General features: G+C 44.0%; 1 protein-coding gene across 2 annotated transcripts in view; it reads right to left on the bottom strand.

Moving 5' to 3' along the window:
- CADM3 (cell adhesion molecule 3) overlaps positions 1–16892 on the bottom strand; it is a 248977-nt gene extending 232085 nt beyond the window's left edge. The window contains exon 1 of one of the 2 annotated variants that reach the window (XM_063440088.1): positions 16339–16892. In XM_063440088.1, coding sequence (XP_063296158.1) covers positions 16339–16408 — 70 coding nt within the window. In that variant the 5' untranslated portion in view covers positions 16409–16892. The remainder of the gene's footprint in view (positions 1–16338) is intronic. The other variant, XM_063440089.1, reaches the window with a different exon arrangement.
- Between the last annotated feature and the right edge of the window lie 2621 nt (positions 16893–19513).

Raw genomic sequence — 19513 nt, 5'->3', positions numbered from 1 at the left:
GGCGAATTGCCTGTGTTATAGAGCCTGGAGAGGGTTTGAATGAATTCCCTTGTTTGTGGGGTTCTTTCTACCGAACGGCGGGTCATTCGGTAGTTTCCATACGAATTTCTGGAAGTATGGAGGTCTCAGCGGTGTTTGCCTAGTCAAGTGTCCGATTTTAGTTCCAGACACTCGACGGCAAAACACCGCTGTTCGGTAGTTTAAGATGGCCGCCGCCACGTGTTTGTTTCCCGAATGGCGGCCACCCAGAGGACAAAGGATACATTACACTGATTGCCAATTACCCGTTTGCAACATTGTTGCAAACTGTAATTGGAGGCACACTTATTCCTGGGTGGTCTGGTTGTTCGGTAGTTTCACTCAATACAATGAATGGAGTGATTCTACCGAACAATCAGATGAATGCTGTACATATATATAACCCAGGTAACTGCATACCACAATACATACATGACATTAAAGTATTAAAGGCAGGATTACTGTACTACGCTCCACAGTCTTAAAGGTACAGTAGTCCCAAAAGTTCCAATATGTCCATCGCTGCTTTTAAAGGGCCAGCAGCAGCAATACAAATTATTACCTGCCCAAATATAGTTTCTAAAGTGCAACACGTCCAGGGGCCATAGTCAGCGGGCAGGAGGCCAGCAGCCAGGCCTCTCCAGTTCACAGTGGCGAAGCTGGTTTCGCCACAGGCTACTAAACTGGTTTATGGATTGTAGGATAAAACTTACCAGGAAAGGTTAAAGGATCTTAACATGTATAGCTTGGAGGAAAGGCAAGACAGGGGGGATATGATAGAAACATTTAAATATATAAAGGGAATCAACACAGTAAAGGAGGAGACTATATTTAAAAGAAGAAAAACTACCACAACAAGAGAAAATAGTCTTAAATTAGAGGGACAAAGGTTTAAAAATAATATCAGGAAGTATTACTTTACTGAGAGGGTAGTGGATGCATGGAATAGCCTTTCACCTGAAGTGGTAGAGGTTAACACAGTGAGGGACTTTAAGCATGCGTGGGATAGGCATAAGGCTATTCTAACTATAAGATAAGGCCAGGGACTAATGAGAGTATTTAGAAAATTGGTCAAACTAGATGGGCCGAATGGTTCTTATCTGCCGTCACATTCTATGTTTATCATTTTATCTATTGGAGTCTTGCCTTTACCACTCGGTAATACAGAGGATTTTCCGCTTGCGTGCAAGGAATTTCCTTGAATTATATATATATATATATATATATATATATATATTAAAATAATATGTTTTACAGAATGTTGCAGGTAAGCCGGCCTCTTTAGCCACGCCCCCTCACTCAAGAAAAATACTTCCTTATTAAATGTATGTACATAGACTCAGTTACATCAGCACCAAATGAGCTGCAGACAGTCAAAAAAACTACAAACAGGTAGTCATATCTTTACGATACGTCTCCCTGAGTGTCCTCTGCTTCTAATACAGGCTGTTTTGTATCTCAGTTATTTCTGTGCTGTCACCGGCTTAGCTGTGTACGTACATCGATAAGGAATTATTTTTCTGCAGGGGCTAAAGTCGGTAATTTATTTATTTTTTATGCAAAAACTTTAAAGATTTGATCATGTAAAAAATACAGTATATTAATGAGGTTAAAACCACAATCAAATGAGTTAAATGTGTATTGGAGTCCAGAGTGCCCCTTTAAGTAAAGGAGGAATTCAATGAGTTTCTCTTAGCAATGCAAATCAAAGCATTCCCTTTCACTCTCCCGATTTCCAAGTCAACTTCCCACTCTCACTTTCTCCCCTGTCCCACCATTCCCCCTCTCCCTTTCTCTCTCTCTCTCTCTCTCTCTCTCTCTCTCTCTCTCTCTCTCTCTCTCTCTCTCTCTCTCTCTCTCTCTCTCTCTTTCTCTCTCCTCTGACCCCCATAACCTCTATCCCTCCCTCCCTCTCTCTCTCTCTCTCTCCTTTCCCCATACCATCTCTCTATCTCTCCTCTTTACCCCATAGCCCCTCTCACTTTTTCTCTCCCTCTCTCCTCTGACCCCCATAACCCTCTCCCTCTCTCTCTCTCTCCTTTGTCCCCTGTTCCATCCTCTCTCTCTATCTCGCTCTCCCTTGTCCCCTGTTCCCTCCCCTCTCTCTCTCTCTCTCTCTCTCTCTCTCTCTCCCATTTGTCCCCTGTTCCCTCCTCTTCCTTTCTCTCTCTCTTTCTATTACTTATATTAGAGCCATGTTTACAATCAGTGCGACTCGATTGAAGCAGAAAGCCATTAGCTATTAGTTACTAATGTGGGGATATTTTGTGATGTACTCAGTGACTCAGTGAATATATAGGACTGTTGGGAAGGTTCTCATAACTGGATCTTGGACAGTTGGTAGCTATCGGCCTCCCCCTATCTCTGTTCTCCTTCGTTCGCCCTCCTTCTTGCCATATATATATATAATTAGAATAGACAGTAATAAACCTTGCTGTATTAAGGTATAGTTTTCCTGTGAGATTAAAAGAACCATTGGAAACATATTTCCTACAGGGAATAAGATGGCATCCATAACCCAGCAACTGGAAGCATTCACTAATGAATGGTGCCTTCCCGCTGTCCTGGGGCATCAGGGGGCAACTCGATTTATTCCTTGGATACAAACCTACGCAACGACAACTCGAGATAATAACCACCTGGGGAAATGGGGAATCCCTGACATTCCCAGCTCGTCATCGGAAACACTCCGTGTAAAGACGTAGGGGGAGGGGAGAGGTGGCTCATTATCTGTACATTATTCATACAAGTATCTTCAATATGTAAACAGCCTGGTTATGCTGCACACAAAGCATAAGGACCAAGATTGGACAAAAAAGGATAACTGTGTCGCGGCAGATAGTAGCATTTGAAAAAATCTCATTATATACATCATCTCAAAAATCTCATAACGCTACTTCCTACTATATTTATAGCTGTGTGAAAAAATCTATAAAAATACTCCACACCCAGCAAGTCGCACTCAGATGATTTGTAGTTAAGTATTGCAAAGGAGAGAAAGCACACGAGGAAGACAAATAAAATAAGAGCATATGGTGATAAAGGTATAACAATATAGAAGGATAGAGATGGAAACAGACAGACACAGACACAGAGACACACAGTTACAGGAACACACAGATACAGAGACACAAAGAAATGGAAAGAGACATGGAGATACACAGATACAGAGACACACAGATAAAGAAACACACAGAGAAATGGGAAGAGACACAGATACAAAAACACGGAGAGACACAGATGCAAAAACACAGAGATACAGAGACACAGATATAGAAACACAGACACAGAGAATGGAGAGACAGATGCAAAGACACAGAGAGACACAGATACAGAGATATGGAGAGACACAGATACAGAGATACACAGTTACAGAGACACGCAGTTACAGAGACATTGAAATGGAAAGAAACACAGATACAGCAACATGGAGAGACACAGATGCATAGACACAAAGAGATACACATATAGAAACATGGATAGACACAGATACCCAACTATAGAGACACACAGATACAGAGACACAGAGAAATGGAAAGAAACGCAGATACAGAGGCATGGAGAGACACAGATACAGAGACGCACAGATACAGAAACAAACACAGATACACTGAAAGAGACAAGGATAAAGAGACATGAAGAGATACAGAGACATCAAGAGAGAAATGGACTCTGATACACAGATAAACAGAAAGAGAGAGAGGGGGGGGACTCATAGAAAGACCTACAGACAGAGGGAGACACAGAGAGACAAGTGGAGACATGGAGAGACACTGCTAAAGACACACAGATACAGAGATACATATACACTGAGAAATACAGAGAGAGAAACATTAAGTCACAGAGAGATACAGAGAGATACAGAGGCAGTCAGAGAGAAAGAGAAACACAGTTGATACTCTGAGAGACATGAAGAGTCACCTGGTGAGAGACAGAGGCAGCCATAGAGAGACAGAGAGTTAAAAAATATACAAAGAGACATTGAGACACAGAGGCAGTCAAAGAGAGACATGGAGATACAAAGACACACAGAGACACAGAGACAGAATTAGTCAGAGAGACAGTGTCACAGAGAGATGGAGAGGCACAGAGAGTCGTAAAAATACTGACAAAAGGATACAGAATGACAGAGAGACATAGAAAAATGGAGATACACATAACGATATAGAGAGCCACAAAGAGGCAGAGAAACTTAAGGAGACACAGATGAGCAGATATGGAGACAGAGAAATGAAGATAGACAGAATACAGGGAGGTAGACAGAAATAGACCCATAGAGAGAGCGACGGAGAGTTACATAGGCGAGATAAAGGGCTTTCATTATAAGCAGTCTACATTTAGCCATCTAATACCACCAAGAGCTTCCATTAGAGCCGTGTCCCCCAATCTGACTAATGAACCAATGCCGGCGTTTCACACAAATTATGAGCTGAACACAACAGGTGACACTCGGTGACTGCTCCCTTTTACAGTTTTTAAAACGTAACACTTTGATAAATCGCCCCTCATGTTTCTTCTTTAATACAATGTGACAATGTGTGCCCTGGTAATTCCAGGACTGAACTGGATTGTGATGTCAATAGCTAATTGGGGTTAATTCCAAGTAACGGTTCCCCTTAAACAAACTGTAAACCAGAAATAGTGTATTCATAACATATATAGACCCACAGAGGTCCCGCTGCTGATCCAAGGCTACATCTGTCACATGTACCTCGTCTTCTACATATCCAGATATCTGGTTTTTATCTTTTTATCACAGAGCCGGACTAGAGGCCAATATGCCAAAAGGCTTTATTACGCACCCCTGAAAATCCACGCTTCCTGCTGTCTCACCTCATTGATTAAATAATGCCCCGCCTCGGGCCTGTGATTGCGAGTGACATATGGGCAGTCCCAGCGATGATATATGGCTGCGTAGAACGCTCCCAGAAAAACTGTCTGAATAATACTGTGTTACTCAATCAATTCAGGAAATGCCATTTAAACCCTGAGTACATAAAATCTGCATGCAGCAACTGTACCAAAATCTAGGCAATACAATGATGGCACTGAAATCTGGAACATACGTTACATACGAACATACGGAACATAAAGGAACACTCCAGGCTCCCACACACGTTAGGTGCACTGTGTCGGTTAGGTTACAGTTATACTGGGTGGTTTATATTATTAAAGGGACACTCCAGGCTCCCACACACGTTAGATGCACTGTGTAGGTCAGGTTACAGTTAGTTATACTGGGTGGGTTTATATTATTAAAGGGACACTCCAGGCTCCCACACACGTTAGGTGCACTGTGTAGGTTAGGTTACAGTTAGTTATAATGGGTGGGTTTATATTAATAAAGGGGCACTCCAGGCTCCCACACACGTTAGATGCACTGTGTAGGTTTGGTTACAGTTAGTTATACTGGGTGGGTTTATATTATTAAAGGGACACTCCAGGCTCCCACACACGTTAGATGCACTGTGTAGGTTAGGTTACAGTTAGTTATACTGGGTGGGTTTATATTATTAAAGGGACACTCCAGGCTCCCACACACGTTAGATGCACTGTGTAGGTTAGGTTACAGTTAGTTATACTGGGTGGGTTTATATTATTAAAGGGACACTCCAGGCTCCCACACACGTTCGATGCACTGTGTAGGTTAGGTTACAGTTAGTTATACTGGGTGGGTTTATATTATTAAAGGGACACTCCAGGCTCCCACACACGTTAGATGCACTGTGTAGGTTAGATTACAGTTAGTTATACTGGGTGGGTTTATATTATTAAAGGGACACTCCAGGCTCCCACACACGTTCGATGCACTGTGTAGGTTAGGTTACAGTTAGTTATACTGGGTGGGTTTATATTATTAAAGGGACACTCCAGGCTCCCACACACGTTAGATGCACTGTGTAGGTTAGGTTACAGTTAGTTATACTGGGTGGGTTTATATTATTAAAGGGACACTCCAGGCTCCCACACACGTTAGATGCACTGTGTAGGTTAGGTTACAGTTAGTTATACTGGGTGGGTTTATATTATTAAAGGGACACTCCAGGCTCCCACACACGTTCGATGCACTGTGTAGGTTAGGTTACAGTTAGTTATACTGGGTGGGTTTATATTATTAAAGGGACACTCCAGGCTCCCACACACGTTAGATGCACTGTGTAGGTTAGATTACAGTTAGTTATACTGTGTGGGTTTATATTATTAAAGGGACACTCCAGGCTCCCACACACGTTAGATGCACTGTGTAGGTTAGGTTACAGTTAGTTATACTGGGTGGGTTTATATTATTAAAGGGACACTCCAGGCTCCCACACACGTTAGATGCACTGTGTAGGTTAGGTTACAGTTAGTTATACTGGGTGGGTTTATATTATTAAAGGGACACTCCAGGCTCCCACACACGTTAGGTGCACTGTGTAGGTTAGGTTACAGTTAGTTATACTGGGTGGGTTTATATTATTAAAGGGACACTCCAGGCTCCCACACACGTTAGATGCACTGTGTAGGTTAGGTTACAGTTAGTTATACTGGGTGGGTTTATATTATTAAAGGGACACTCCAGGCTCCCACACACGTTAGATGCACTGTGAAGGTTAGGTTACAGTTAGTTATACTGGGTGGGTTTATATTATTAAAGGGACACTCCAGGCTCCCACACACGTTAGGTGCACTGTGTAGGTTAGGTTACAGTTAGTTATACTGGGTGGGTTTATATTATTAAAGTGACACTCCAGGCTCCCACACACGTTAGGTGCACTGTGTAGGTTAGGTTACAGTTAGTTATACTGGGTGGGCTTATATTATTAAAGGGACACTCCAGGCTCCCACACACGTTAGATGCACTGTGTAGGTTAGGTTACAGTAAGTTATACTGGGTGGGTTTATATTATTAAAGGGACACTCCAGGCTCCCACACACGTTAGGTGCACTGTGTAGGTTAGGTTACAGTTAGTTATACTGGGTGGGTTTATATTATTAAAGGGATACTCCAGGCTCCCACACACGTTAGATGCACTGTGTAGGTTAGGTTACAGTAAGTTATACTGGGTGGGTTTATATTATTAAAGGGACACTCCAGGCTCCCACACACGTTAGGTGCACTGTGTAGGTTAGGTTACAGTTAGTTATACTGGGTGGGTTTATATTATTAAAGGGACACTCCAGGCTCCCACACACGTTAGGTGCACTGTGTAGGTTAGGTTACAGTTAGTTATACTGGGTGGGTTTATATTATTAAAGGGACACTCCAGGCTCCCACACACGTTAGATGCACTGTGTAGGTTAGGTTACAGTTACACTGGGTGTGTTGATATTATTAAAGGGACACTCCAGGCTCCCACACACGTTAGATGCACTGTGTAGGTTAGGTTACAGTTAGTTATACTGGGTGGTTTTATATTATTAAAGGGACACTCCAGGCTCCCACACACGTTGGATGCACTGTGTAGGTTAGGTTACAGTTAGTTATACTGGGTGGGTTTATATTATTAAAGGGACACTCCAGGCTCCCATACAAGTTAGATGCACTGTGTATGTTAGGTTACAGTTAGTTATACTGGGTGGATTTATATTATTAAAGGGACACTGCAGGCTCCCACACGTTAGGTGCACTATGTAGATTACGTAACAGTTAGTTATACTGGGTGGGTTTATATTATTAAAGGGACACTCCAGGCTCCCATACACGTTAGGTGCACTGTGTAGGTTAGGTTACAGTTAGTTATACTGGGTGGGTTTATATTATTAAAGGGACACTCCAGGCTCCCACACACGTTAGGTGCACTGTGTAGTGGACCGATCACCCAGAACAGTCGTGTGCTGCTTATTGCCCTTATTGACCGTTCTAAGTGGTTAGCTGGGTGGCCGTTGTTCGTATGTGTGAACACGTGGCGACGGCCATCTTTAGCCGCGAACACATACAGCGGTGTTTGGTCGTCGAGTGCATGGAATTATAATCGGACACTCAATGGCGCAAACACCGCTGGGACTTCCACCTCTTCGTTAGATTGACTGGATTCACTTGAGAAGAGTGGCGTTCGGTGGAAACACACTCCCGAACAAGAGACACAGACTAAGTATACATATGAACTGGTTTCATTCGTATTTCTGTCATATTGTGAACTACCAAACTAGACCGACTGCAAGCCCTGATTCTCTGGAACTGTTTTGGGCATGGGACCATGCTTGCAGTTGGTCAAACTAAGACTTCCATGGAAAACCTGAACCCCTGGGTGATTTTTAGACATGTTGGTCCCCCAGATTTGGGGCTATCAGGAGATATGACTATATTGGGGTTTCCATGTGTTTTGGGGGTATTTTTAATATGTTATAAAAAATGTGTGTTTTTGTGTCTGAAGATAATTTAGTTAATACAGTGCTTGACTCAATTATCTCCCAGGTGCAGAAGAGAGATTAACCTATTATATACGGGAGTGTCCTGGTTCTGAGAGCCAATGTGATTGTGTATTTGTTTCTACTGTGGTTTACTCTCAGGTCCAGGGGGGAGTGCCCCTTTCATGGGGACCTGCATATAAGGCCATTTGTGGCTACCAATAAATGAGTTCCTCTTCACCCTCAACATAGATCTTATCTCATGTGTGGAGGGAACAGCTATATTCATTCTGGGGATTGCTATATCACTATACTCCCCTGGGATTATAATCACTTCCTCCAGCATATTGCTACACTCTCTTGGATCCTGGGTCCTTGTCTTGGGTCCAGGGTGGGTGGAGGACAGCGAGAACCCAACCAAGCTGTAATGCTGGAAGTGGGGACTACAATGCTGATGGTGTCTGGTGGAATGCTTGGAGTACTCTGTGAGCACTAGGAGTATCAATTGCAGAGGCTCCCGGTCGGGGTGCCAGACGGTCCTTCTTTATATATTCTTCTTCTTTATATATTTTTAGTTTAAAATGAATTAATTAGTTCACTACAAGATTACATTTTCTGTCAGTCTTGGATAATCTCCATTAATTCTTATCTGTTGTACAGGATGTGATTGGTTACGCTTTGAGAATTTTGTGGAATTTTGAAGTCCATGAGATAAGCCTGATGTTCAGTTAGTTTGCAAAACATAAAGAGTTAGGAGAAAACACAGAGAGGAAGAGAACATCAAAAAATAACTTCCTTTTTCTGTTTGTAAAGGAGAGAGAGCTACTGGTCCAGTAAATAAGTTAGAAAGATTAGTAAGCTCTCTCATTGATCCTGCTAAGACAAGTGACCTGAATTTAGAGCGCTGTGTTTAGTGTGGGACTTGGGGAGGTGTATTTACTTAACTGGAGATTCAGGGAATTGTGAACTTAATTAAAAAACGATTCTACCATTTTAACAGGATGGGTATATTGGTCAGAAAAAAAATCCAATCGCTTTCTTAGTGCTATATCCATATTGTGTGAATCCCACCACTAGACACCTCACACTATATCCATACTGTGTGAATCCCACCACTAGACACCTCGCAGAGCATCCATACTGTGTGAATCCCACCACTAGACACCTCATACCATATCCATACTGTGTGAATCCCACCACTAGACACCTCGCAGAGCATCCATACTGTGTGAATCCCACCACTAGACACCTCATACCATATCCATACTGTGTGAATCCCACCACTAGACACCTCACAGAGCATCCATGCTGTGTGAATCCCACCACTAGACACTTTGTACTGTGTGAATCCCACCACTACACACCTCGTACTGTGTGAATCCCACCACTAGACACCTCATACCATATCCATACTGTGTGAATCCCACCATTAGACACCTCATACCATATCCATAATGTGTGAATCCCACCACTAGACACCTCGTACCATATCCATACTGTGTGAATCCCACCACTAGACACCTCATACCATATCCATACTGTGTGAATCCCACCACTAGACACCTTGTACCATATCCATACTGTGTGAATCCCACCACTAGACACCTCATACCATATCCATACTGTGTGAATCCCACCACTAGACACCTCCCACCATATCCATAATGTGTGAATCCTACCTCTAGACACCTCGTACTGTGTGAATCCCACCACTAGACACCTTGTACCATATCCATACTGTGTGAATCTCACCACTAGACACCTCACACCATGTCCATACTGTGTGAATCCCACCACTAGACACCTCCCACCATGTCCATACTGTGTGAATTCCACCACTAGACACCTCGCACTGTGTGAATCCCACCACTAGACACCTTGTACCATATCCATACTGTGTGAATCCCACCACTAGACACCTCACACTATAAACAGTCTGTGTGAATCCCACCACTAGACACCTCATACCATTTCCATACTGTGTGAATCCCACCACTAGACACCTCGTACTGTGTGAATCCCACCACTAGACACCTTGTACCATATCCATACTATGTGAATCCCACCACTAGACACCTCACACAATAAACATCCTGTGTGAATCCCACCACTAGACACCTCATACCATATCCATACTGTGTGAATTCCACCACTAGACACCTTGCACCATATCTATACTGTGTGAATCCCACCACTAGACACTTCGCACTGTGTGAATCCCACCACTAGACACATTGTACCATATCCATACTGTGTGAATCCCACCACTAGACACCTTGCACCATATCTATACTATGTGAATCCCACCACTAGACACCTCACACAATAAACATCCTGCGTGAATCCCACCACTAGACACCTCATACCATATCCATACTGTGTGAATTCCACCACTAGACACCTTGCACCATATCCATACTGTGTGAATCCCACCACTAGACACCTCGTACCATATCCATACTGTGTGAATCCCACCACTAGACACCTCGTACCATATCCATACTGTGTGAATCCCACCACTAGACACCTCATACCATATCCATACTGTGTGAATCCCACCACTAGACACCTTGTACCATATCCATACTATGTGAATCCCACCACTAGACACCTCACACAATAAACATCCTGTGTGAATCCCACCACTAGACACCTCATACCATATCCATACTGTGTGAATTCCACCACTAGACACCTTGCACCATATCCATACTGTGTGAATCCCACCACTAGACACCTCGTACCATATCCATACTGTGTGAATCCCACCACTAGACACCTCGTACCATATCCATACTGTGTGAATCCCACCACTAGACACCTCATACCATATCCATACTGTGTGAATCCCACCACTAGACACCTTGCACCATATCTATACTGTGTGAATCCCACCCCTAGACACCTCATACCATATCCATACTGTGTGAATCCCACCACTAGACACCTCACACCATGTCCATACTGTGTGAATCCCACCACTAGACACCTTGCACCATATCCATACTGTGTGAATCCCACCACTAGACACCTCATACCATATCCATACTGTGTGAATCCCACCACTAGACACCTTGCACCATATCTATACTGTGTGAATCCCACCACTAGACACCTCGTACCATATCCATACTGTGTGAATCCCACCACTAGACACCTCGTACCATATCCATAATGTGTGAATCCCACCACTAGACACCTCATACCATATCCATACGGTGTGAATCCCACCACTAGACACCTTGCACCATATCTATACTGTGTGAATCCCACCACTAGACACCTCATACCATATCCATACTGTGTGAATCCAACCACTAGACACCTCACACCATGTCCATACTGTGTGAATCCCACCACTAGACACCTCACACCATATATATACTGTGTGAATCCCACCACTAGACACCTCATACCATATTCATACTGTGTGAATCCCACCACTAGACACCTCACACCATGTCCATACTGTGTGAATCCCACCACTAGAATCCATGCACCATATCCATACTGTGTGAATCCCACCACAAGACACCTCATACCATATCCATACTGTGTGAATCCAACCACTAGACACCTTGCACCATATCTATACTGTGTGAATCCCACCACTAGACACCTCGTACCATATCCATACTGTGTGAATCCCACCACTAGACACTTCGTACCATATCCATACAGTGTGAATCCCACCACTAGACACCTTGTACTGTGTGAATCCCACCACTAGACACCTCACACCATATCCATACTGTGTGAATCCCACCACTAGACGCCTCGTACCATATCCATACTGTGTGAATCCCACCACTAGACACCTCGTACCATATCCATACTGTGTGAATCCCACCACTAGACACCTCGTACTGTGTGAATCCCACCACTAGACACCTCACACCATATCCATACTGTGTGAATCCCACCACTAGACACCTCGTACCATATCCATACTGTGTGAATCCCACCACTAGACACCTCGTACCATATCCATACTGTGTGAATCCCACCACTAGACACCTCACACCATATCCATACTGTGTGAATCCCACCACTAGACACCTTGCACCATATCCATACTGTGTGAATCCCACCACTAGACACCTCACACCATATCCATACTGTGTGAATCCCACCACTAGACACCTCGTACTATATCCATACTGTGTGAATCCCACCACTAGACACCTCCCACCATATCCATAATGTGTGAATCCTACCACTAGACACCTCGTACTGTGTGAATCCCACCACTAGACACCTTGTACCATATCCATACTGTGTGAATCCCACCACTAGACACCTCGTACCATATCCATACTGTGTGAATCCCACCACTAGACACCTCACACCATATCCATACTGTGTGAATCCCACCACTAGACACCTCATACCATATCCATACTGTGTGAATCCCACCACTAGACACCTTGCACCATATCCATACTGTGTGAATCCCACCACTAGACACCTCATACCATATCCATACAGTGTGAATCCCACCACTAGACACCTCACACCATATCCATACTGTGTGAATCCCACCACTAGACACCTCATACCATATCCATACTGTGTGAATCCCACCACTAGACACCTTGCACCATATCCATACTGTGTGAATCTCACCACTAGACACCTTGCACCATATCCATACTGTGTGAATCCCACCACTAGGCACCTCGTACCATATCCATACTGTGTGAATCCCACCACTAGACACCTTGCACCATATCCATACTGTGTGAATCCCACCACTAGACACCTCGTACCATATCATACTGTGTGAATCCCACCACTAGACACCTCGTACCATATCCATACTGTGTGAATCCCACCACTAGACACCTCGTACCATATCCATACTGTGTGAATCCCACCACTAGACACCTCGTACCATATCCATACTGTGTGAATCCCACCACTAGACACCTCGTACCATATCCATTCTGTGTGAATCCCACCACTAGACACCTCGTACCATATCCATACTGTGTGAATCCCACCACTAGACACCTTGCGCTGAACCCCAACATAGGTGCAAATAGTCCTGTGTTTGCCGGGACATTCACTCATTCTGGGGATTTGTATCTGCAGATACTGGTCCCGGGGAGCTTTCCTGTGTTTTTAAATCTTCTGGCAGAGGATTCTAGAACCATTCCCCCAAACCCTACACTCGACTGCAGGGGGGGCAGGCTGCCACGAAACCTAGTCAGCCGCTTTCCTGGGCGGCCCCATCCTTTTTGACAGACAAACCCACCCTGTGTCCATCGGCTCTCTCCATGCCCACCTCTGTCCCAGAATGGAATGTTTCCAGAAATGAATGTATTCTGTGTGTATCCCAACACTAGACACCCCACACACCATGCTTACTCTATGACAGCATGGGGGGGTGCACAGAAATGGAGTATAATAAAATGGCGAAATGTCTGACCCTTTATGACAGCACGATTCCCAGCTGCCTGCGTGAGCGGTGTAATATTGTCTTAAAGCGACACACTGAACATGATCATTTCTACCCCTTTCTCTTCTTAAAGTCGATCAGGCACTAAACAGGTCATTGTGGTGAATTTACAAACAGGCAGTAAAACATGGGCAGGAACGCTGCAATTTTCACTGAAATGTTGCAATTCGGTTTTCAATTTACTACAGTTAGTGAATAACCCCTTTATACACCCAGTACACCTGACTAGACACAGTTTATGGATCGGTTCAGAAATGCCACCAGTGAGAGAGAGAGAGAGAGAGAGAGAGAGAGTGTGTCTTTGCTGTTTAACTCTTTCCTGCCCTGCAGGACATTCTGAATTTGTCCTTTGCGTTCACCGTTAATATTGATATTTCTCAGCAATATGACGCCACGTCTGATTCTCACCATGGCATTAAACCAAGTACCGTAATATCTGTTAAATCACATTTTGTGCAGTGTACAGGGTTAATTCAGATATTTGTGTGTTTTATTATCCCCAAGAGCTGACAATCCAAACATTGGAAACTGTAATGGACAGGATCTACGCTGTAATTAATGTGGAATGAAACTCCCATCAAGCCCTCGGCAGCTGAAATAGCCTGGCTCCCAGTCTGAAGACAATCTTGTTCACCTACAGACTGCCGTCAGGTGAATTGATGATTGAATATCAGATTCTGTACATTTCTCCGCCTCCACTCTGAATCCACCTTAGCTTTTTTTTTTTTTTTTCAAAATCTTGCAATTAAGCAATTTCCCAGAATGCACTGCTTAGTGAATATCCCCTCTGGTACACCGCGCTGTCTCCTCTGCACATCCTATCTGTACACCTGATATAAAGTTGCCTTTTATTTCAATGTTTCCGAATCTATTAAAGAGACAGCACAATTCTAAGTCCCCTTACATTTAACCCTATAATTCTTACTCGTAGCCAGATCTACAACGCTAAATATTTAACCCCTTCCTGACAAGAGGTAAGTCAAAGTACATTATATCATATACAGAGCCCTTGTAATTCACCGGCTATGAAAAGCTCAACGATTATATCTTCATCTTCAAATCTTAATTAGTATTTTAATCCCCAAATATTTAGTTTGCAAACAAAGCTGGCATTTCCGCTGGCATCAGCGTTTGCATTTAACTCTCTGCGTGCCACAGTCTGACACCTAACACAATGGGTGATACAGCGATAGCAAGACTCGAATCCCAGAATATGTTAACGAAGGATGTCGTAGAGTCTCGGCGAAGGAATTCTGTGTTAGGAATACCATCCTGCACAAACACAAATGTACATTACAAGGGACTTGGCATGACTAATTATCATGGCAGCATCCCAGCAGCGAGCCTTGCAAATAGTTTGTTTTTGTGAGATTTTGTTTAGTTAGGTATTGTGCAATGTCCAGCCTCTGACCCCATGCCCTGCACATTCTGCTGGCATCTGTTAGCATTTAAATTGGTTCCCATTCAAAAGCAAATGGGAATAATATAACGAAAAATAATACATTTGGAAAATCCCTGCCAAATTCAAACAGCAAAAGAAGAGTTAAACGTGGTTACCGTAATTAGATAAACATATATATATATACAAGAGACAACAATAACATGGAATAGAACAGAGAATATAAAACAGAGGAGAATTTAAAAAAAATAAAGAAAAAGATGGCTTCAGACACATTGTGAAAATGTGAGGCTGAAGGGGTTAATATTCTGAGAAGCACGAAGATATGAGCACGCTATTTGTTTTTAACGGGCTGCAAGCTCCTGGGCCAAGGGATTTCTGTATACAGCTCTTAGATACTGATGATAATACTGATAATGTGGATGCAGCTTTGTACTGCGCCCCTACCTATGTTGGCGCTTTAACTCATTGAACACATTACGAGCATCGCTGCTGGTTCAGGGTGTATACAGGAGGCAGTGCCTCTCCAGTGGCAGAATCTCAATACATAGGGAGTAGTATGTGCTTTGAACCAGAAGAGGGTGTGTTTATATACATTAAAGTCCTCTACCTACCCCCTCCATCACCTCCTCCTTTTAATAGACAAAACCAAAACATGCCTCCCTAGCCAAATGAGATACACAGCTAGAAATCTCCGACACCATCTTATGTCACACGCCACCTGGCACATCACAGGTTAATTTATCAGGTGCAATGCCTTCTAACCCTCAATGCCCAAGACCCCAGGGAGACTAATTATGGGGGTTTCCTTATTTGTAGACTCTGGCAAAGACCTATTCAAACATCATCAGCTGCGAACTCTTTACACATAATGTACGCTGGACCATAAAGGGTTAATCGAACTCCTTTACGATCAGGGGACAGGCAGATCTCATTATGTCATGACAGAGACGGTATTGCTATTTAATGTATAACAGTGCAGTTAAACAATTAACATTAGATATGTCATGACATATCATCACAGTCATGAAGGGGTTAGCAAGCCCCCCTATCCTCTCTGGGAATGGATACAATGTTGGCAAGCTGCGTTGCCGTGATAATGATACGGAATAATAGCCGTTGTACTTACGGTCGTGGATGTGGATGTTGGCCACGGTGAAGGCAGCCAGGGACAGGAGCAGGGTCAGTACCAGATGCATGATGTTCAGGGCTCAATTCTCCCCAAATATTATCCTTCCTGAATAGATGTTCTTCTTCCAAACCAGGGAGGGAGATTGTAAGGAGGGTGGAGGGATGGAGAGACACACCAAGACCGTCCTGACTCTCCTAACGGGAGACACAGAATGAATTGAAAAAATAAAATAAAATGAAAACAAAGGCTGGAGATAATTCCAAGCAGGCTGGCGGATACTGGAAGCGGGGAAAAGGGGGTCCTCCCCTATTAGGACAGAAGCCGGACTAGAACCGAGCAAGCTATGATGCAGCAGTAGAGGGAATTAAATAGGGTACCAGGAATAGACCATGAACACTGGCTGAGCAGGGGACAGGATGCAGAGAATGCTCGCTCAGAAAATGCCTTGGATTCCTGCAGCTGGCCGGATATGTTCAGCGTACAGCCTGCCTCTCTCTCTCCCCTCTGTGTGGGGAATTGTGGTGCCTTCTGCACTGATCCCCTTGAGATGTAGAGGGGAGGGAAGGGGGGTGAGGTTTGGAGGGGGGGTTGTTTCTCTCTCTCTCTCTCTCTCTCTCTCGCAGGGTGGAAAGTGGATCAGATGTAATTCAGTGCTGGTAACAGCTGTGCAGACATAACACTTTACACATGTGTGTATCCCCTGAAGGTTAGAGGGAACGTAACGTGCGCAATGATAGGATCATACCTGCGATACATACTGGGCCATGTTACAGGGGTCCCCGGGGCTTAGCGGGGTCTATCTGAGGAAATCGCATTCTATCACATAATGACAAATAATCTGGAAAAATTATTCTTAGGGGGAACAAAAGCCTATTTTTAGCAGACTGTCAATGGTATTCATGTTTCTGCATTTCATTGAGTGATTTCACAGGGACGAGGACTCGTGTGTAGGATGTGTAAAGGCTGAGATCATATTACCGTAAACATACAAGCTACATATGTTGAAACTACAATGTTCTACACGTGCTTGTGTCGGGGGTCCACTTGGGTCACAGATCCCTCCTAGTAAATGTCTCCTAGGAAAGGTATCTATACGGGGACATTTAAACGGCTAGAAGGAGGGTAAAGCGCTTGGTCCTAAACTTGGCATTGAAATGGTTAATTAGATTCTAGCAGGCTGGACAGAGGCTGATAGAATGGAAAATAGAAGGTGGGTGAGTCTGCAAGTCCCCCATGCCAGTCAAACAGCTGTATACATGGATATCTCTCCAACATTCACAGAGCAATGTACAAAGCCGGTGTCTGTTAATGTACGTTTAATTCTCGTCCATATCTTCTGGTTAAGAAAGAATATCTTGCAATGGAGAGGGGCATTTACACTAGCTGTTTTTTAAATCTAAATCTATAGATCCCAGGAATCAGAGGGTGTAATATCTCTCACCTTAGTATATATAATCTATAAATCCCAGGTAACAGTGAGAGTAATATCTCTCTTGATTTAGTACATAGAATCTAATATGTGAAGGAATAACCCCACCACTTGTTTTCGGCACAGTTTGTTGGATTTACATTTTTTTTTTTGTTCGTACCCACTTTGTTCGGTTCCTGAACGAGGACCACCCCAGAACCTCATTAGAACATGGAACACTAAATATCCAGTATGAAAACCGCAAAGGAAACAATTCATAGAATACTCCACTGGGTGACCAACATTTAGTGCAACCAAACGCACGTGGTCGAGAGAATGGATGGCAGCCATCTTGTCTCCCGAACGCAGGCAGCGGGACTTGGTCGTCGAGTGCCTCAAACTGATTCCGGCCAGGAATTCCCGCGAAAGCCGGTGAAGATAGACTTGCTGCCTGTTCAAGTTCCTAACCACCTACACAAATGGCTTTCGAGAGTTATAAACTACCGAACAAGGGGCGCATTCTACAATAAAAAGATTTCTTATAACTTCTGTGGTTTTTGTACAAAATCCCATGAACGGAGACAGGCCTTTGTCACAATTTCCCTGGAACTATTTTGGGCTTCGACCTCGTCCAGGCCAGTCAAAACTTCCCCGCGATGGCGATCAAAAACTACCGATCTGAGTGAAACACAGCAGTGTTTGGTCGTCGAGTTCCTGGAACAAAAATCGGACACAGAAACTCCCAAACACCGCTGGATTTCCATCATCACCTACGTTTGGTTCTACACAACCTAGAAGGGTACTGTTCGGTGGAATAATTTGTCTGGATGAGGGGAACAAGCTCCATGGTAAGACTATTGACTATGTACGGCAGTTTGTTCGGTTTTTAAACTACCGAACTAAACCGACCGCAAGCCCTGATTCTCTGGAACTGTTTTGGGCAGGAGCCTTGTGTGAGGTCGGTCAAATTATGACTTCCATGGAAATCCCGAACCCTTGAACCGATCTGGGTGATTTTTGGATATGTTGGTCCCCCAGATAAGGGATATGACTTTTGTGGGGTTTCCATGTGTTTTGGGGGTATTTTCAGGTTATTGTAAAATATATGTTTTCTGTGAGATAATTGTGCAGTTCCTGACTCAATTATCTCTCAGGCACAGGGGAGGGATAATCCTGTTTTGTGTGGGAGTGTCCTGGACCTGAGAGCCAATGTTATTACAGTGTGTACCTTGACACAGTCCCCTCTCAGGTCCAGTGGGCAATGCCCCTGGAATATGTTATGGAAAACCCCTTACATGGGCACTTGCATATAAGGCCAGTTGTGGCTGCCATTAAACAGTTCTACTTCACCCTTGTGGCAGACCGCCTGGCACCCCGACCGAGTACCTCCGTCAATCGCTGCTTCCTAGTAAGCCTTGATTACCATAAGTCTCCTGGACCATAACCACCTTAAACCCCACAAACCGCCACGCTGTCTTCCACCCACCCTGGACCCAAGACTGGGAGCCAGCTTCCAGTGGGTAGACCTCTCCTAGTCCAGAGAGCAAAGCAGGCTGCTCTTACAAGAGCAAGTGTTGTATTCCAAGGGAGTATAGTGATTATATCAATCCTAAGAGTGAATATAGCTCTCCAATCCCCCAAACATAAGCCTAGACTTCATGAAGGGTAAAACAAATCTGTTTAATGGCAACTACATCTGGCCTTATATGCAGGTCCCCATGCAAGGCACTCCCCCCCGGACCTGACAGTAGACTGCAGTAAAAA

Source organism: Pelobates fuscus, chromosome 13 (assembly GCF_036172605.1).
Source record: "Pelobates fuscus isolate aPelFus1 chromosome 13, aPelFus1.pri, whole genome shotgun sequence".
Classification (NCBI taxonomy): Eukaryota; Metazoa; Chordata; class Amphibia; order Anura; family Pelobatidae; genus Pelobates; species Pelobates fuscus.
The sequence above is the reverse complement of the archived record's forward strand: the minus strand, read 5'-3'. Positions and strand labels throughout refer to the sequence as shown.